At 45.2% G+C, this 20,855-nt stretch overlaps 1 protein-coding gene across 1 annotated transcript in view; it reads right to left on the bottom strand.

Moving 5' to 3' along the window:
* Positions 1 to 20,855, bottom strand: part of LOC135290114 (lipoxygenase homology domain-containing protein 1-like) — a 60,895-nt gene that overhangs the window by 19,159 nt on the left and 20,881 nt on the right. The window contains exons 4-6 of the mRNA XM_064404002.1: positions 15,917 to 15,997; positions 14,929 to 15,113; positions 992 to 1,090 (exon numbers count right to left, since the gene is read on the bottom strand). Coding sequence (XP_064260072.1) covers positions 992 to 1,090; positions 14,929 to 15,113; positions 15,917 to 15,997 — 365 coding nt within the window. The remainder of the gene's footprint in view (positions 1 to 991; positions 1,091 to 14,928; positions 15,114 to 15,916; positions 15,998 to 20,855) is intronic.

The raw sequence follows: 20,855 nt of genomic DNA, 5'->3' as shown, positions 1-20,855 counted from the left end.
GAAACCCACCCAAGGCACCGGTGCAGAGAAAGAGGTCAGTGGGCAACTCATCCCTCTTGCCTTAGAGAGGATGAATCATTCTCTAGGGGTGTTATTTCTCTGTGTGGATATGACAGAATGCCTGGACACCCAGCTAAGATCCAGACTCCCACTTTGGGATGTCTTCAGGGAGATCAGATAAATCCTCCTGTAAAACTCTCGAGGATTAATCAAGGGTGAGCCCTATCCACCAAGTTTTATAAACTGTTCAAGAACACTAGGCAGGCATCATACCATTTTTTCTTGAATATGACAGGATAGGTGCAGTGTAGAAGCAAGAGAATATTTGCTCCCTGGTTACAGGAATCTCCAGAAATCTCCACCCACTTCTCTTCATGGCCCAGAGAGCTTGGTTTGGGCACATCTTTTAATATTATTCAATTAATTTTTAAAAAAATTAAATTAAAGTTTCCAGACCACTGTTGCAGCACAACCTGCATTCAAAAATAAGTAAAATATTTCTAAAAAAAGCTGTTCAAACCCAACTATTATAAAGCTTGCTTAAATTATTTTTACAAGTGGCCAAGCAGGCTCAGCCATCACCTTTGCCATAGACAAGGGATGTCCTTATCCATCCAGGTAGCTGGAAAATGAGACACACAGCTCCCACTGCATTCCCTGTAAATCACATTGGTGTTGGACCCTTCAGTGGGTTGGCACTTTCTCCACTGCTTTCTGCTGGTGGTTTACACTGCGTTTTCCCAGAGTCTGCTTTTTTTTTAACGTCAGGTAACTTGAGTCATGCCCACACCCAGCCACAGCTGCTGCATTGCAGATGCACCTTCCAGGGGCGTGGATGCGAGGGGCCCCCGAGCTAACGCCACCATTTCTGTGCCTTTCACTCAGCCAAACCATCCTGCGTTTGCCAGATTGCCTCTGTGTGTGTGTTATTCAGATCTCAGGCCTGCAGAGCAGGAGGAAATATTTTAGGAAATGATTTGCATTTGAATACCTGTGTCTCCTTTCTCACCGAAGATATTGATGAAGACATCCGCGTCTGTTCCGCTGCCGCTGACTTCACCAGTGAAAACCCGGACCACGTACTTGTTGACTGCAATGAGGGAGGCAGAAATCCCAACGCATTAATAACTCAATGGTTTGATGCAAACCCCAACAACACAGACCAGTTCAGGCCGCGCTGGTGCCGTCTTGAAAGCGTGGTCTGAACTGTGGCTCTGGGTACAATGACCCCCTTCTCCACAAGGGGGATAAAATCCATAGGCAGGACTCTGGCACTGCACATTCTCTGCCCAGGGCAGGAGGACAGATCACTTGGTTCCTGGCCCTGACACTTTCGTAGAAGTGAAAGTGAAAATTTTAATGTGGATACAAAGCCATTAAATGAACTTGGACCTATGGACCAGCTCTGCTTTTTTTCAAACATTGATGAGTTAGAGGCTGCCCAAGCTCAGGCCTGACCCCAGTTCTGTCCTAGAGTTATTTTGAAAGTTTAGTTTATACCAAGTAAGTATTTTTGGGAAATAATATTGTAGTGGTAGAAAAAGGAACAATGGATTTAAACTGTAAAAGGAGAAATTTAGACTAAATATATATGGAAGAAATCCTTTACTGGGGGAGGAGGGTGAGGGACTGGCACAGGTTGCTCAGAGCTGTTGACACCCCACCCCTGGGCATGCCCAAGGCCAGGTTGGATTGAGTCTGAAGCAACCTGGTCTAGTGAAAATTGTCCCTGCCCATGGCAGGGAGTGGAACTGGATGGACCCAAAACATTCTCTGATTCTCTGAAATGTCAGCCACACTGCATGAAACAAAAATGTGAAGGTGGCCACCCTTTCCTTAAAAAAAACCAAACAAAACAACAACAGCAAAAAAAACCAAACAAACATACAAAACAAAACCAAGAACAACAACAAAAAAATCCAGTCATCCAGTCTTTTTTATTTAATGAGGGAACAGTAGTAGACCCAGGAGCTGTAACACTGTGAAGATACATCATCTATGGCATCAAACCCTTGTGGGTGAGGCACATCATGGACGTTACACACATCATGTCAGTGAATTTGAGAAGCAAGTTCTTCAAACAGATCAGGGTGGGACCCACTTGGTGCCCAAGGACAGAAAAAGTGACCTCAGTTCTTCTGGAACCAATGAAAATGCACCCACGACCTTCAGTGTGACTTTACTTGAGCAAAATATGAGCAAAATTTGAGCCAAATATGAGCAACTTTCAAAGTCTACTGAAGATTTTGAAGTTCAAAAATCTGAACTTAGATTCAGAAGTCACTGGAGTCACCCGACCACCTTGCTCCTCCGAGCAAACAGCCAGGATAGACACCTTGTGCTGTATCTCCTGTGAAAAATAAGTGCTGGAGGCAGGCAGCAGGACACAAAACAGATGAAGAGGAATGCAAAATCTGCTACTGAGCAGTACATGATGTCATACAAGCCCTGAACAGAGCTCCTGTTACTGAACCCTGGGTAGCTGATACTGGGAGCTCTGTGCAATGTCACTTCTGTATTTCTGAGTCCTGGGCACGCTGCTTCTGTGAAAGAGTCATGCACAAGTCTCCTCACATACAGATCCTTGGCAAAAATAGAACTTCTTGCACCACAGAATCATGAAATCATTAAGGCTGAAAAAGACCTCTAAGATCATCAAGTCCAACCATTTACCGTAATTCTTGCTTTGCAACTTTTTTTTCCCTTTGACGAGTGCCAAGTTAGGGGATAATCTTTCCTGCGCTTCCCAGCCAGCTACAGGAATGGATTCTCTCAGGAGCCACGGAACATCAGCAGCACTGGGTTACCACTCCCAGAACAGATCCCCCACCTCCCCCACCATGATCAGTGCATATTAAAAGTTATTCCAAAAGACAGCAGAGGGCCTGGTGCACGTGCTCCCACAGAGGCAGAGGACGTGAGAGCAAACGTATGAGGAGAGGCTGTTGGACCATCCCCTGAATTACAACGATGCTCTCAGCTCCCAGGGTGAGGAGTACAAGGGCAGAACCCAAACAGAAGGGAAAATCACCTGTCACAGTTTAATGAATGTGCGGGGAAAAGGCTAAAAATCGAGCTGACATCCCTGGCGCCTCACCACAAAACATGCCATGGCAAATAAAATAATAATGATAAAACTGCAACAAATACTAAATAACAAGAAAGAGAAGAACAGAGCTGGGCTCAGAGAGGGGAGAAAATGCCTTAATGATTCTCTTTAACTCTTTAGCTTCAGTTCACAGAGCTCTAACAACCTGCTAGAGATACACCAACACCAAAAGTGTTTGTTTGCATTAGCAAAGTTTGAAGATGGTGCAATTTACATCTCCTACTTGGCCACTAAGCTGCTCTAACTAAAACTGACCCATTGTACCTTGCAATCTTTAATTACAGACCACATTTTCCAAGAAGCTCTGCTCCCTGTACCTCCTCTAGAATATTTAATCTGTGTCAGTGATTAATTTTCCACTCCACTTTTTGGAAACCAGAAGAACCTGACAGGATAACAGGATCCTCAAAAGGACAAGCTACAGTGGCTCAGCTTACATTCCCCTTGCAGGAAAAGGCTTTGTGCCTCTGAGATACAGACCAGAAGGACATCTCAATGCATGCAGAGCATCAAGGAAGACATGCAGAGAGTAAGTGCATGAAAAGCAAGTGAGCAAAGTGCAGGAAGGGCACCTTGCATGGCTACTGCAGAAACACATCTGGACAGCAAGGAAAAGGCTGGTGAAATTATTTGCCGGATGAGAAAGCTTTAAAGGTTTCTCAGAATGGCTGTGTTTCCAATCTGAGGTCCTGAACGGCATCTTTTGGCCTCCTGCTCAGAACACCAAGTGGCCCCAAGGGCTCTGTACACACACAGTGCTGCTCCCAGTGTCAGCCTGAGGGGCCCTGTGACAGTCTGAGCCCAGATGGATGGGCCATCACTTTGGACTGGTGGCAGTCACAGGGCACTGTGCTGTGAGGGTTTTATGTTGTCCCCTCTAATGTAAGCATGGCTGGGGTGCGTGGCATGCACTGGCATGGCTTTTTTCCACACTGATGTGTTTCTGTAGGCAAAACTACTTCAAGAACATTAGAGGTCCTTGGCTTAGGTTAGAGCAGGTTCCTGCTTCACAAACTATGCCTAGCCTGTGATCATAAGGTCTTTTCTTTGGTTTTTTCCTTCCTAACGACTCTGAAACTGGATGCTCAAACCTGTCCCCACACCTGACCCTTAGGTCTGCTTTCAGAAAAATTTAAGCTCCTCCAGTTTCAGGAAGCAAACCCTGAGCCATGCTGGATTTTTGCCAGCACTTTCTCCCTCTCTAAGCAATTTGACATTCAGCTGCAGCAAGGAGAGGAGCTCTTCATGCTGCTCAGGGGTCCTTCTGTGCTTCGTACATCAGCACATCTTACAGAATGACATGGTGGATGAGCAATTTAAATGGAAAGGGATGCTGCCTCTTAAAAAGGCAGGATTCAGCTGCTAAAAGCATGCAAGAGAAAGCTCTCACTGCAGCCAGGAAGAGATCTGCCATAAGTCAAGTACTCTTCATTTTGATCATGGGTGGATGTTGTTCCCTATTCTTTAAGCCCGTGGCAGAATCATCTTTTCAAAAATACCCACTTGGCTTTTTGTTGATTTTTTTTTTTTTAATCCAAATACATGGCTCTGACTTCATCTGTAAAACACAGATCAAGATGTTGCCTGGATATTTTTTTTCCTCCTGAATGCTTCTCCTAGCACTGAGAACATGCAAAATGTTAATGTAAAAGCTGTGCCTCCATCGAGCAGTGCACAGGCTGACTGCAGCACAGGCACGGGGAGGGGAGCTTTCCTAGGAGCAAAATTAGCAGCTTCAGAGGCACGTACTGCAAGATGCCAAGAGCAGAACAGCCAGCAAAAAATCAGTAGGAAGAGCAGTAGCTATTTTCTCTTGCCTTTCCACTTTCACATTGCAATGCACAAGTGTAAATGCCCTGTGTGGTAACAGCACCTTCCTTTTCTTCACAGTTGTGTGTCTGCATTTGAAGACATTGCCAGGATGCCATCTCTGGGAGACACTGGGGTGGCACTGATGTGACCCTACTGCATTAATTTAGCAGAGGAGTGGCAGTCAATCAGCCTGTCTGCTGATTAACTCAGCCTCAGCTTTCAACAGACAAGAGGAAAGGTTAATTTTGCACTGTGGGCTGGAGTCAGGTTCTCTCCACTGAGAGCCAAGAGGATTTTGTCTGTGAATGTGATGCACTCCTGACACATCCTGGGGGATGAAGGGCATGGGGCTGCTGCTCTCCTAGCCCCCAGTGTTCCCCATCCAGGCTGTCCCCTCTGTCACTTCCATCCTGGGTGCACCACTGGCCCCCTACTCTGCCCAGAATCTTTTAATCCAGACCAAACACCCCTGGGTGCTCTTGTGCAGCCTCTGTCCTGCCTCCAGCCATGGAAAATGCACCGACATATCCCAGACAAATCCTGCCACCTGCAAGCTGACTGTCCAGCCATGTGATATTCATCTGTTAATGTAATTTCTTTAGCTATATGATATCATGGTCACTTGAAGCACCGTAGGATGGAAACACCTGAAGAAATTTTGTATCTACTATTATTTGGGGCATTAGATAGTGTGTTCTTGCACAATCTGCTGAGTTTCCTGCAGCAGGAGCCTGAGATTTGGGCAGGAAAACCAATTTGTCTGTGTTTCATTACCTGGGGTTATCACCTCCTGCAGGGCACAGTGAACTCCCAGCTGCGCTTGCCTCCCATGTGCCTGACCTACTGCAGTGCAGGGCAGCAGCATCCAATATCTGGGAAATGTCACAGCCCTCACAGGCAAAGCACATGGGGTTAAAAGCAAGGAACCGAGCCGTAGGCAGGGATGGATCCTTCTCATAAGGCAACTCTTGGCAATTTTCCTTCTATTTTCACAGCGCTCCCGAGAGCTGCAGTGCTTGAGATCCATCCTGTGCTGCTCAGCACTGAGCAGGCAGATTTGGGAAGGGGATGGGGAAAAGGGGCTGGGTGGATAGGGGAGAGGCACTGCTACCATCTCTGAATTGCTGCTGGAAAAGGAATACTTTTGTGGTTAGTGTGAAAAGAATTGTTGCTGGAGGGAGAGGCAGGGACCTGCACCTGCAGAAGAGGTACATTTCCAACCTGAGTCTGCCACAGCCTCACATGAGCTCAGGATGGGGGTTTAATACCCATACGCCTTGGTTCCTGCCTGTCAGATCGAGTCAGTCACTCCAGCCCACCAGGAACTGTCTGACAAAACCTCTTCTTGATGGAAGGGACTGACTTGTCAAAGTGGAAGCTCCTTTATACCACTGCTGACAGCAAGTTCCTCAGTGACAGAGTTCTGGGTCAGAGCATCCTTAAAATGTCAGGCAGCCTATGGCCAGGGCAGAAAGCTGGGGCCTGGCCTCCCAACACACTTGATTCACAGCAAAGACTTGAATTTAGTTCTTGTTTGTCCTGGCAGAGAGCTCATCCCACCAGGATAAAATAACCTCTTTCTACATTAGCTTCTGGTGACCTTCTGGTTGGAGATGTCCTGCTGGTCTTGTGTATCCAGCAACTGAGTTTCTACAAACGAAAGAAAAACTCACCCAGCCCACCCATTAAATCTCTTTGTGACACAGGAGCAGGGACCCCAGAGACAGCAAAATAGAATTAGATCCTAAAGCAATCCCTGTAAAAGCAGAGGGGTTCCTCTGAGCTCACCAGCAGCCAGTTCTGTCACAAAACTGGGTTGTGCTCTTGCACAAAGCAATGGCACACAGATAAAGAGGAATTCCCTCTCCTCCCATTCAGAAAAGTGTTGAATTCTAAGGGTTGGTTCAGAGCTCAAAAATAATTAATCTCTTTCAAGGGTGATTGACAGCTACATTTGTTAATATGCTGTGCCTTCAGAAGTGGGGAACACATCTTTAGCCAAGGGCTCAAACTGGAAATGCAGATTGTAAGCACACCTGGAGCAGGGGGTGCTGGAGAAGGAAGAGTTTTGCATTTGGCACAGCACTGAGCAACTTGGTCTAGTTGCAAATGTGACTGCTCATTGTGGGGGCTTGGAATAGCTGAGCTTTAGAAGCCCCTTCCAGCCCAAGGCATTCTGTGAGTTTGGCTGTGAGCACCTCTGCCAAAACATGGTGTTAGCAGGGGAGAAGTGCTGAGGAGCCTTTGCAAGGCTTTGGGGCTCCTTTCACTAGGGGCAGAACTAAAGATGCAAGGCTGCCTTGACCCTGGTTCAGTACTCCTTTAATTTCCCAAGAGCTCTCCAAAAGTGTGCTCTTGAGAGATATTATTGCTGTCACCCAAGGAGGCCCAACACGTGGGAAAAGGAAAGGATTCAAGGAGCATCTGGACAAAGGTCTCAGGGACCCTTGGGGTTGTCCTGTGTAGGGCCAGGGTTTGGACTCGATGCTCCTTGGGGTCTGTGTGGTCTTGGGGTATTCTGTGGCTGTGATTGTGCTGCTCTGTGGAATCTTGCATCACCCTCAGTCACTGTCCATGTCCCTCCCATGATGAGCCCAGTCCCTGCCTCCCCACCCAGGCCAGAAACCAGGAGATTCACCTCCATCCTCTGCAGCTCTTCTTGAAGCCAAGGCGTGCACCCAAACAGTTAATATATTAGGATTCAGCCTGGATCATCCCTCTGCAGGGCCTGTGAGAGGCAATCTACCACATGCAGGAGGCTTTGCTTGTAGGATATGCTAAACTGATGTTCCTACTGTGACTTCAAAGTGATGATGACTTTTTGAAGTGAGCTTTAAACGACCTTGCTCAGGAGACAATGGTGGTTTAGTTGCAGAAGCATGGAGCTTAGAACATGGCAACCCACCTTGTGACAGCAGTGCAGAAATCCTCATCTAATCCCCCAAGATTTATCATTATTTTTCATTAGTTCAGCCCCAGGGTAGGAGTCCATTAAAAAAAAAAAAAAAGCAAATATTTCACGAAACAAAGATCTGTTTTCTGCTTTCACCAGATCTGCTATTATCAAAATTGAAGAAATAATTGAGACTATCCTCTTGGTTTAAACACTTTTGCTCAGAGAGAAGAGTGAAATGATTTTATGGTATTGTTGAAAATCATATTGTTACTCTGTACCTCAGTCTTGCTTTGAATATATGTGAATTTTTTTTAAAAGTTACTTCATTTCAAAACTGAATGCTGAATTAATTTCCATATATAGACATAATTAGTCAAAATTATCACATGTCTTCATAAACATGCTGTACTCTCTGTTTTGTATTGGGTACACAGAGATCTATTTACCAGCCACACACTCTTGCCTCTCCAAAATCTTTTTTCTCTGTGTGAATTACAAATCTCTTTCTGTCCCGTTTCAGGGCTCTGTGCATTTTTTGTGTTTTGCAAGTCACCAGTGTTCCTTTTTATCTCTACATTTCCATTTCTCCTTCCTTTTACCCATCTTTAGAAAAAACACAAGAGAAAAAAAACCAGAAAAAACAAGAGAAAAAAGAAGTGTGACAAGTAAAATGTCTGCAGCTGCCTCATTTTGGACACAGTGACAGTAAGTTGGGCAAAGTTTGCAGGGAAAGTGAAGTCCTTGTTAGAACAAAGGAAGTATTTTTGATCAAAAAGAAAAGACATTTCTGGATGCTCAGTATGCCAGATAGCATGACCTTTTTTTTTCCCCAGTGTTATAAATGGGGTGGTAAAAGGTACGACTCCTTCTACAAACCTTGTTTATTGAATGCTTCACAATGCAGGAAGGCCTCATCCTGAACACAGAGGGTACTCGCCATTACTCAGAAGCAAACAACTCATATGTATTTCATAAATATATTTATCTGCATTTTCCTCTGCTGATTATACACTTCTAGTTTTCAGAGCAAATAAAGATGCATTTTGATGAGAAGAAAACACCTATTAATATTTTATTCCGTCTTCCTCAGCTTCTGCACCCTTAGAAATAATCTTTTTTCATTTTTCCCATTATGAAAGTTTCCAAAAGTGTGAAATTGTGTGACCTCATTTTGAAGCAAAACCCAGGGGAATCCAAGGGTCACTTAGGTTTGAAAAGCCCTCCAAGACCATTGAGTGCAACCATTCCCCCAGCATTGCCAAGGCTACCACTGACCCATGTCCCCATGGGCCACATCCACACAACTTTTCAATCCCTCCAGGGGTAAAGACTCATCCATGAGGGACCAGTGCTGGTCTTCAAGCCCAACCTTTTTTAAAATGAGGTTGGAAATCCAGCAGGGCATCATCAATAGTGCCTCACATCCCAGATTCTGCTCCATACCTGAGCTTCTAACACCAGTGGGAAATATTGGCCACAGTTTCAGTTCTGATCCAACCCTTCAGGCCATGCATATCCCAGGATGGAAGGAAGGATTTAGCTTCTGACTCGAAGTGAATTATGTGCACCAACACCTGCTGCTCCAGATGTTTCCTCAAGTCACAGCCAGGTCACTGCTCACGAGCCTTCAGCCAACATAAAAACTCTGGACAATGAAGTGTGGAGCCTTAGCCCAAGAATCCTCCAAAGAGCAAAGGAATAAGCTCACATTCACAGCTCAAATACATGAGTTTTAGCTCACAGTGGATCTGAAAACCTCAGAGAATACCTAGAGCAGGTTAATGCCTTGTTAATAGACATATTTCTAATGTTTTTAAAGGCAACTCCCCCCTCTGCCTGCACGAGCACTCGGTGAAATTTCACCACTCTACTTTCACCTCTTTACTAGAATCCAAATCCCAGCTGTTCATAGTGACTCCACAGCCATTATCCTGAGGACATATCCATGCAAACTCTCAGATGCACCATGTATCAGCCCCAAATCAGGCCAGAAAATTGGCACAGACAACAACTTTCCCTTTCAAAACTGCTTCTTGTTTCAGCAAAGCAGAAGTGTTGTGTCTGATTGTAAAAGACTCACCCCTACATAAGGGATAGCTATACTTGAGCTGCTCTTGTGATCCTTTTTAAAAAAACACAGTAGCAATAATAATAAAGAATAGCAATAGGTGGCCAATTTTCAACACATTTAAATATGGAAAAATTAAACACAATGCAACTGTGTTGGAATTCTTCCATCCTCAAGGTCAAGGTACCACACCAATGTGCTCCTCACTTTCATTATTAATAGACCAAATAAGATTAAACTTTACCTAGAAATACTAGAGATTGAAGTAGTTCTTCAGTTTGGTGTCACACATGCAATTCTGTCCTACTGGGAATATTCAGCCTTGAAAGAATTTGACATGAGTTGCTGTCCCAAGCACATTTATAACCCATCATGTCCAATCCTAAATAATTTCAGGGTGCTGATGGCTAGAAAGCCAGATGAAGACCAGTCCTTGGCTCTCAACTTCATTTGAAACAGGCAAGTTGCAAAGACTGGACCAAAATTTGACAGGTTAGAGTGAGATAGAATTGCACAGGAGACTGAATTAATTTTCAGCTCACTGTGCTCTTGAGCGTGATTTTAAGGATCAAGTGAGTGAACACCCCCATTGCAAATGAATGATTCTGCTTTCTCAGAGGAAAGCATGTACAGAGCATTGTTTGATTAGCGAGAGGTTTCAAGGGAAATCAAGAACAGCCAATATCTATTTCCCTTGTTCTGAGCATAACTGGAGGTTGCACTGCACAGAGCCCAGACCAACCTCAAGCAGCTGAACAGCCTTAACTGCCTATGGTCTTCCCCCTGAGAAAAGATGTTTATTTTTGGATAAAAACCATGGCATCCAACCCAACCAAATCTCAGCATCTGTTATGAATCTGGACAAAACTTAGCCTTGCAGATATGTTTTGGTATTATGTCTGGAGAAACCCTGCAAACCACATGAAGACCAGCTCTCAGGGCTCCCTGCTTTCCAGCCAGGTGATGAAAAGCTGTGTTCATCAGACACAGGGATGGAGAAAGACACAACCTTGGTGTCCCACCTGCAGAGATGAAGACCATGATGCAAAGTCTGGCAAGGTCCAGGCAAAGGAGAGTGGGGGAATCTGTCCACTGAGTGGTACAAACAATTCCTGACCACTCTGCAAGTATCAGAGAAGGGGCTGGGAGCTGCAGTTACTGGCACAGCTGTCCAGGGAGTCCCCATCCCTGAAGGGGTTCAAAAGCCATGTGGATGGAGCACCTGGGGACCTGAGTCAGTGTGGGCTGAGCAGTGCTGGGGAAACAGCCAGACTCTGTGATCCTGGAGGGCTTCTCCAAGATAAAGGATTCTGTGATTCTATGAACTGACCCCCAAATTTCATGTCCTTTTACACCCCCATGGATCAGTAGATATCCCAGTGTAGCTGCAAACTGTGATGAATGCACCCCACCACTTTGGCAGGACATCAGACACCCTCAGAGTGATCCAAAACCGGCAACACTCAAAGGAAAACCGGCACCTGGCTCCAGTTTTGAGCCTGTCCCTTGCACAAAGGCTCAGCCACAGCCATACAATCCTGAGGCTTCATAAACTCAAGTGAAGCAGCACAAACCTGAACAATAGCCCTCCCTTGTAATTAATACCTGCAGCGTAAATTAATCCAGGCTGCCAATAGAAGCTGCTGGGTAAATAAGAATCTGTGACACTATCCCTGTCAAAGGCCCGTGGGCATATGATGCCATGGATGTGAATACAGGGAATAGAGGGTCATTCAAGCAAGAACACTTAAGAGGTAACCTGTTCTCCTTGAGAAACGCGTGGCATTCCACAGGGAACTGGGAACAGGCATTTTATTTGGATAAGTAAATGCAATCGCTCAGGTGTCTAGAATTGCCAAGTCAGACATCCATGGCAGTTCTATTTGGATCAGAAAAAGTACTCTGCTTTTGGGTTTTGAGTGTGAGTGTCCATTTTTTCCTCTATCTATCTATCTATCTATCTATCTATCTATCTATCTATCTATCTATCTATCTAATCTATCTATCTATCTATCTATCTATCTATCTATCTATCTATCTCTGACTGATTTTTTGCCACACATACTCTTCTGCATTTTAAAATTATTCCTCTCTTTTTTTTCCTTCCCTCCTTAAAATTAACCTCCCCAAAACTCACAGCCTACAGGAATTGTCTATCTGGCCTGTGCCCCTCACCAATAAAGAGGCTCAGTCTGCCCATAGTTTAGTCAGTTTTGGTACAAGCACAAACAGCCCCCCTTCAAATAGGCTTCAGATGTGTTTTCAATGAATCAAAAATATGACAAAGAAAAGGAGTCTATTTTTTTCAAGCCCACATCCTTCCCACACACAGCACAAAGAAGGTCCCAGCAGTGACCTCCAGTTCAAAAGAGGAAGGTAAATCCTCATGACAAAGACAGGAAGGTTCTCCGGGAGAAGATCAAAAGCTGAGGGTGCTGCAGGAGAGGGAACCTGGAGGAAACTTGTTTGATTCCCTCTGAAAACATTCCTGACTGCGACAGCAAATGGAGTATGAAAGGAAAGCATGAAGCTCAGTTTGGCAACAACGTCTGAGTGGTTTATAAAGAAAAACTGAAGTAACAAATGGATTGAAGATGTGATTGAAGAGACATAACTAGAAAGGAGAAGAATATGGCACTGAACTGCTAATGGGAACACAGACTTAAGAGGGAATTACTTATCTTTCTTTACATAAACTTACATAAGTTTTCATTATCCAGGGGCCTAGAAAACATTAATACTCAAAGAATAAACATCACTATTTAATCCATTGGAAAGAAAAAAACAAAATGCCCTAAAACCCAATCAAATTCAGAGCAAAGGACTTGTATGTACAAAAAAAACCACACCACAATCTCATTTCAGACCTTTAGGGATCCGGAGGGAGGCATATTAATTCAGATACATTTACATTTGCAGCTGACAGTTCACCACGGCGGTCTGAGGATGTTTATCTTTCATTAATTATGGTTCAAGGGGAACTGCAACCTGAGATAGCTGAGCTAACCCTCTCCTCTTACGGATTCAGACCTGCCACCTGGAAGGCATCCAACCCTTCACCCGTGGCTCTGGCCTCAGCCCAGCTCCCGCCTCCGCGCGCGGCCGCGGAGCCCAGCCCGTGCCACTCAGGCGCGGGGGCTTATCTCTGATAAAGGTGGTGAGAGCTGATGCATTTCTGACAAATGCCTGCCTAAATCTCTTCTTTCACGCTCGGGGGGATGATCTTACTCATATTTATCCCGGGCCAAGCACGTGGAGAGCAGTTCATCCATATCCCAGAGCCACATCTCCAGAAGAGCGAGCGCTCGGGACTGGCTGTTCTGCTTGTGAAATGCAAAGTAGCTCCAGCAATTTCATTGGAGCTGCACTCTCCTGTACCAGCTGAGGGTTTAGCCCACGAGTCTTTTCCTGCTGTGAGACAGGTGTTGAACAGGATGGAGGAAATCACACACGTTCCCTTGAATCATTTCTCCCGGGCAGAGGCAATAATAAATTTGGATAAGGTGTTGTGCCATTTAAAGATCTATTAAGATTGAATGGTTGACTTCCTCCTCAAGGGAACCTCTCCTTAATTGTACATTGCTTTGACTCATACACTACCTTCTCCAGAGACCTTCTGCCCCTCGAGTGTCCTTACATTCTCCATTTCACAAATCAATTTGATTAAAAAAGCAGCAAGATACTTCAGCACACACAGCCCCAGTAGTAACTGGGTGGGTTTTTGGCAGATAACTTCTCCAGACGTTATCTCATTCCCTTGTGGCGGCCACCTTGGGGATGTCTGCATTTTTAAAATGCTCCAATATGCATTTCTTCTGAATGGATATTATTTGTGCATGCTAACTCACATGCAGCATCCTTTAATGCTTACATATTCAACATACCAGCACTCTTTTAGAAGGTTGTATCTCAACAGTGCAAAATTACTCAACAATTCTGGGTCAATTTAGTGTATCCTTTCACTGTTAACATGACCTCAATAAAAATAACAATACTTTGCCCTTGTAGAGCACCTATCAATGCTCACAACACTGCTTAATCTGGCAATAAATTGGTTTTACCAAATAATTGCTCCTGACTGGTACTGTCAGCAACATTATTGCAAGAGGTCTACTAATTATTCTCAATAAGATTAAATCCTGGCAAAAGCACAAGTTTCCTCTTTTTAGCACCAGCTCTCTCTCCCTGCAGACCTGTAGATGATGACCTTCACTTCCATGCCCAAAATTAAGCTCCCAGAAAGGAGCAGTGCCCTGGTGAGTCTATCAGGAGCACACAACTCTGTTTCCTCATTAGCACTTGCAGATGGAGTGCTGACATCCCACCTGAGGCTGGTTAGCTGGCTCCTCTTTCACATCTTGATCACTCACGTTACATGCACCGTACATCACTGCGTGGCCCCCACGCTGGTACCAATTTGGGAGTACATGTCTGGTGTGCAAGCTGTCCTCGCCTCATTTCAACATCACTAGCTTCAAACCGCGCTGAACAAACAGGCACCAGCTCAGTGTGGGTATCATACACACATACAGCAGCACCAGCGTGGAGTTACAGCAAAACCAGTGCAGAGTTAGAACAAAAGGATTGGGTCCTCTATGGAAATTTCCTGCAGGACATCACCAGACTGGAAACACTTAACTTTATGGACAGGTCTGCAACCAGGCTGCCTCTCTGAGGAGCACACAGGAGTACCAGCTACATCTTCCAGGGTAGGATGCCTCTCATCTTCATGCAGGGATTCAATCTAATTTAATGTTGTCATCACAGATCCCTCAGTACTTGATGAACAAGTGGAGCTTCTCCAAACAGTGAGTTATCCCACCCTAGGACATCAGATCTCACAATGGAAGAAGAAATTACCCTCTTGGGTCATCTTGCATCTTCCTATATCTCTCTCCACTGACTATAAAGAAAACTTAAATTAGCTTAGACTACACAATTACTTTTCATGTGATGAGATCATCTCAAAGCAACCCCGTCCTTTCCTACAAGGTGCCAGAAAGCCAAATTGTTATATATATATATATTTTTTTTAAACCTTACTTTTGGGTACATCCATGGGGTTCAGGCTGCCAATGAGGTCTCTGACATAGAGCCCATCCCCATCCTCCTTGCTCAGCCAGTTGTTGCAGGGGAAGTAAAACCTGAGGTGAGGTCTGTTCATGTCGGTGACAATCACACGGTCCAGGAACCACCCCGCGTTCAGTCCGGTGTTGTCGTGCTCAATCCTGGAGGAAAAACACCCCTGCTTCAGTATTCCGGTTAAGACTGGCTACTAGCACCATAATTTTGTGGAGTATTATTTACTAGGCAAGGCTAGAGCAACTGTACACATAATTCCCGTTTATGGCTGCCTATCCAAAGAGTTTCAAGGAACTTATGTGCTTTTACAGGGAATATTAAAAATAACAACCTTCCATATGGGCAAAGATCACAGGTGAGTCTGTGAATCTTTTATCTGCAAGGAGATGCTCACAAACATACCTACACCTCCACATTCATTCAACATATGCCTTCATTCACCTTGCATTGCATATCTAAAACATAAGGGACTCCCTTCCCACCCAGTACCCCTCCTGGTCTATTTTCCTCTTGCGTTGTTTTAACCACCTCTTCCCAGCTTTCTTTGTACTACTTACTAATTTTAAATTTTTTAACAGTCAGTCAGACAGTGGTTAAACATTATAATTATCATTTACATTACACTAAGTTAGAAAAAGTGGATGGCAAACCCCATTTACCTCCATTGGGACATAAAACCAGTCCTAAACGTCTTTCCCCATGATTGCATATGACAGAAATACAATTCTTGGTGGGGAGCATGGATACTTATAAGCAATACGGTAGGTGATTTCACACTTCAGTTCAAATCTTCGGCAGTAAACAAGCTTTTACCACCCCTTAACTTCACCTTGATGGGAGCACGTTAAGAAATAATGAATAAAACATGGCAAAGCTTAAACCTCTACAGCCTGTCATCCTATTAGCACCTCACAGAGCAGGTGTTGTGGTAGCAGCGTTGTGCAGGTACCTTATTTTCTTTATTTGTCCGACGTTATTGGTTTTCACTCGGAACACATCTGTTTTGCTCCTCTCAAAGGCCGTGCTGCTCCTGCAATGCACATGCATCAAAAGGAATGGTGAAAAACCAGCAGCCTTGACAGCAGGCACGCAATTGCTAGCTTGTAAGGATAAAGAAGTGTCATTCCTAATGCTGGAAAGACCCAGTTTTCAGTGCCCTCTCCCCAGTGACAGGTTTTGGATGCTCTAGGTACTGACATTCAGCAGACTTTTTTCCTTCTCAGACTCCAAGAGCTCTTCCAGAAGCTGATGCAGAAGCTTTGGGGGACATGCAATATGCTTTTTGTCTCAGAGTCCCACCCCCAGACATGTCCTTTCCTGGCATCCTAACCTCCAGGCATCAAGCAGACCTGCTCCTGGTGGTGGAGCAAAGGGCTCCAGCAAGTTCCCTGTGTGGCCACAGATCTGCCCAGGTCTCAGCCAGAGATAAAAGCATCCAACCACATCCAACTTTCCAGGCCCATCTCCCATCACTTTTTTATACAGCTACTGAAATTTTGGTGCTTCCTCCTACAATTTGCATCTCATTCCAAGTAAAACAATTGTAGGCAGGAAGTAGTTTGACTTTTTTTGGGGAAGTGTTAAATGTGCAGTTTGTATTTCCAGGTGCAAGTGCCGAACAGAAAGTCTATTGGCCCAGGTCAGGGGATATAGAACTTAATTCCCAGTTCTACCTGTAGCTTGAAGTGTGATCCTTGGCAAGCAGCTCTGTCCTTTTCTGAGCTCGTGTTTTCCACGAAAACGCTATGAATAACATCAAGGCAAAGCTCTGAAGGCACAGCCTCTCCCACCTGCCCTCCCCGATGGGCTCCCACTTCCCTTGGGCTGCTAAGCATGGCTACGGATGATTAAACACAGCAAAACCCAGAAGTTGTATTAAAATGAACAAGAAACCACAGCACTGGAGCGGCGCAAAGCCACGGTGACAAGCGGTTTGCACGCAGAAAGTTAATGAATATTAATAATCCCAGCAAGGGGGTTTGGCTTTTCTTGCTGCTCTTCACGCTGCTGAAGGACCTGCATGTGCCTTGCTCACAGGTCATTTTGTGTTCTGCTAAACCCAGTCCTAGCCTTCCCCCTCCTCCTCCTCATCCTCTTCGTCCATTCTGCTGTTTCACTCCCGTGCCAGGCGCAACACCAGTGTACAAAAAGGCTAAAATGGTTAACCTTGCCGTGAAGACAAGAGGCAATTAAACCCGGCTCAGCCTCCCCCAGCCTGGCTGCTGGAGCGAGCACAGCCAGCGAGTGCAAGGCAATTAGTCTGTCAGGCTTGAATGAGCATCGTAATGACAGCAGCTTCTCCCCGCATTGGCTCGGGGATCGATGCGGTGCTGCAGACTGCTACGGAGATGGCATGAAAGTATTAAGTGAGAATAATCAGCCCAAAGCCCTCAGTGCACCAGTCCCACTGGATGCTGGTTTGTGGCGGTCCCACCACCGTGCTGGGGTGGATGCTGGGGAGCAAACCTCCTTCTGCTGGGCATCCAAAAGTGCCCGCTGAGCAGATGCTCATTGCATCCCAAAACAGCTTGGGGAAGCATTGGAAAACGCGACCCAGCCCAGGAGTCAAACCCCTGGGAGGTCTTGCTGTCGAAGGGTAGGAAGAGTTCTGACAAGTCTCTTCCCCTGAGATGAATCTGCAGCACCAACAGCAACGGGAAAGAAAAATCCAGCCCTTCCTTCTAGCACTGCCAATTGCTAGGGAGGGAGGGAGTGAGGGAATACCCCACAGTGAATGGCTGCACTGAAAAAAAGAAAGACTGAAAGAAAAGGAGAAATTACAGCTGGACTATGTCAGAGTCTGGTCCAGGCTAGGACTAGGATGGGATATTCACAGCCAGATTACCATAAGGAACTTGTTGCACCAAACAATGAGGCACGCTGGCTTGCACAGCCCTGGTGACAAATAAAGCAGGAAAAATATGACTTGGAAATTGCAGCACTAAATTTGCAATGTTCAGGCTTGACTGGGTTCGAGCCCAGGGATTTTAGACCATAAGCTTAGTCTAAGGATCTTCTGAATTTCACTAGAGCCTGTGTTATTTCATTAATCTGAAATAACAGGCCAGAGCAACTCCAGAAATATGTTTTGCTTGGGTTTGTTATTTGACATGTTTGGTTGGCTCTAGAAGCTCTATTTTTTCCACATTCTGTTGCAGCATTTTGTAATGTAAGAAACATCCAAGGAGCTTCATCAAAGACTAGTATACAAAATTCTTATATATTTATATATTTAATTTATTTTTTTTTAATCTGAAGCTGTTTTCAGATTTTTTTCAGCTGAATAATTGCCTGCAGGCTGCACTGCTTGTGGTGCTGCAAATGTACAATCATTCAGAACACTTTGTTGGGTTAGTGGTGCTGCTAAAAGTCTGCAAGAACTGGTACAAATTCAAGCGCAGCATTTTTAAATCCCTGCTTTTATCTCCTCTGCAAGCCATGAGCACAGACCCCAGAGACAGTGCCATGAGAGTTTTGCCACTTCTTGGTGTGTTGATAACCAGAAAGCCTCGATAATTATTTTGTTTGCAAAAAAACACATAAACATTTGTACAAGTATTTTTTTTATTAAGGTGAATTAAAAAGAGTTGACCCCATCTAAATAAAAGTCACATTTGAAAGGGAAATTTGGAGTGATTGTAGATAATATTCTTCCCTTTTGATCAGCTAACATCACCCTTTTCACAGGTGAGTTCTTAGGAACAGACAAAACCTGGATATTGATCACAGCAGAGGCATAAAAATAATGACCTTCAGCAGTGATGGAGCAACCTAAGCCAATTTACCTTTGAATCCCTGCTTAACAATCATTTAAGCTGCCTTTGCATTTGGTGTTTTACCTGAAAATGCCTTGTACACACAGAACTGCCAGCAAAAGCACCATGGATTAAGGGCTGCACAGAAGCACAAAAGTGTTATTCTGGACGTCAGTTCAAACAAAATTTTAAAAATGCTCCATTAAACCATTAGAAAGAGTCAGCTCTTGGTTGCATCTCCCTGAAATGCTGCCCACAGGTCTGCCTGCTCCTGCCATGGATGTTTAGCAGCAATTGGAGGAGCCGGGTTTTGGGGATGATTTTGGAAGGTCATGCAGCCCAAACCATCCTAAAGCCTGCCACTCCCTAGAAAAAATAAATGCTCTTGGTTCACCTGCTGGGTCAGGGGAGTTTCTCATGCACTATGGGAGGGCAGTGTAGAATGCCACGGAACCACAGAATCATTTGGGTTGGAAAAGCCCTCCAAGGACATCGAGTCCAACCATTCCCATAGCACTGCCAAGGCCACCACTGACCCATGTTCCCCAGGTGCCACTTCCACGTGGCTTTTAAATCCCTCCAGGCATGGAGACTCAACCACCACCCTAGGCAGCCTGTTCTGCAGTTGGACAGCTCTTTTGGTGAAGAAAATTTCCCTAATATTCAATCAAAACCTCCCCTGGCCCAGCCTGAGGCCGTTCCCTCTCCTCCTGTCCCTGTTCCCTGGAGCACAGCCCGACCCCCCGGCTGTCCCCTCCTGGCAGGAGCTGTGCAGAGCCACAAGGTCCCCCCTGAGCCTCCTTTGCTCCAGGCTCAACCCCTTCCCAGCTCCCTCAGCCTCTCCTGGGGCTCCAGCCCCTTCCCAGCTCCATTCCCTGCCCTGGACACGCTCCAGCCCCTCAGTGTCTCTCTTGTGCTGAGGGCCCAGAGCTGTCCCCTGAATTTATGCGTGTCAGAGCTGAATTGAGAGGGACAGGAAGGAAATTTCTTCCCAAAACCACACAATGAACCCTTCTCCCTTCCCCATATATTTGCAATTGCTAAAGTGTTCTCTCTTCATGTCCTGTTTCCATGTAGGAATTCCCTTCCACCTTTCAGCCAGTACCATCTGTAAGGGTGCCATGAAAAGGTGTCAGGGATGAGCACTGGTCTGTCCCCGTTGTTTTCCTGGCTTAAAAGTGCAGACAGCTTCCCTCATCCTCAGGTTGTCTGATACACATCATAGGCTGTGTAGACCTGTGTTATCAGGTCTCTGGCTAAGATGGCATCTTGCCAGAAGATGCAAAAAGTATTGGAAAAATGCTGACAATGTGTTGGCCTCATACCTCTGTCCCTCCCTAAACATCCGCCATCGATCACTCCTGGAGAGAGGACATTGTCATGTACAAACTAACTACAAAAAATCCCCCATATGTTCAAACCAAGCAGCTCTTAGCGCAGAGCTCCAATAGCAGCATCATTAACCTGCTCCTTGGAGCAACAAATACTCCAGGGAGTTTGGTCTGCAAATATTTAGCCAAGGCTGCTGTCATGAAGCTGACAGCATCAGTCAGCAGGTGGCTGGAAATACCACGTGAGGCAGCATACGTCCAAAACCACTCCAGATGGAAAAGGAACCAGCAGAAAAAAGCACAGCCACTGTCAAAGTCTGTACCAAGGACATTATCGACCAGCAGAATGAATCCTGCTTCATCAGGCACTGAAAAATTGGTGACAAACCAGCCCCACTTGAGAGAGTTTAATTGAATGAGAAGAATTGCTCAGGCTGTGGCAGAGTGATGACACCCAGGAGCCAAACACCCAGCCAAAACCATGGCAGTCTGAATTTACCCCAAAACTTTACAAAGTGCTGTAGGACACACAGACTCTGCCTTATCCATAAGCATTCCAGGTACAGAATCAGACAGCCTTAATTACAGACATTGAGTAAGTGCTCCTTCACTTTGTACTGCATGGAGCAGCATCATCTTAATATCAGACATTTTCATCTTTGGTGGTGTGATTTGCATAAACAAAATAAAGTAGTGGTGTTTAATTTAGATAATCTTAGCTATGCTTTATGATAACATCATTGAATCATAGAATGTCCTGGTTTGGAAGGGACCCTAAAGATAATTTCTTTCCAACCCCACT

This window comes from Passer domesticus, chromosome Z, assembly GCF_036417665.1.
Source record: "Passer domesticus isolate bPasDom1 chromosome Z, bPasDom1.hap1, whole genome shotgun sequence".
Lineage (NCBI taxonomy): Eukaryota > Metazoa > Chordata > Aves > Passeriformes > Passeridae > Passer > Passer domesticus.
Note: the sequence above shows the minus strand (reverse complement) of the source record. Positions and strands in the feature narration are given on the sequence as shown.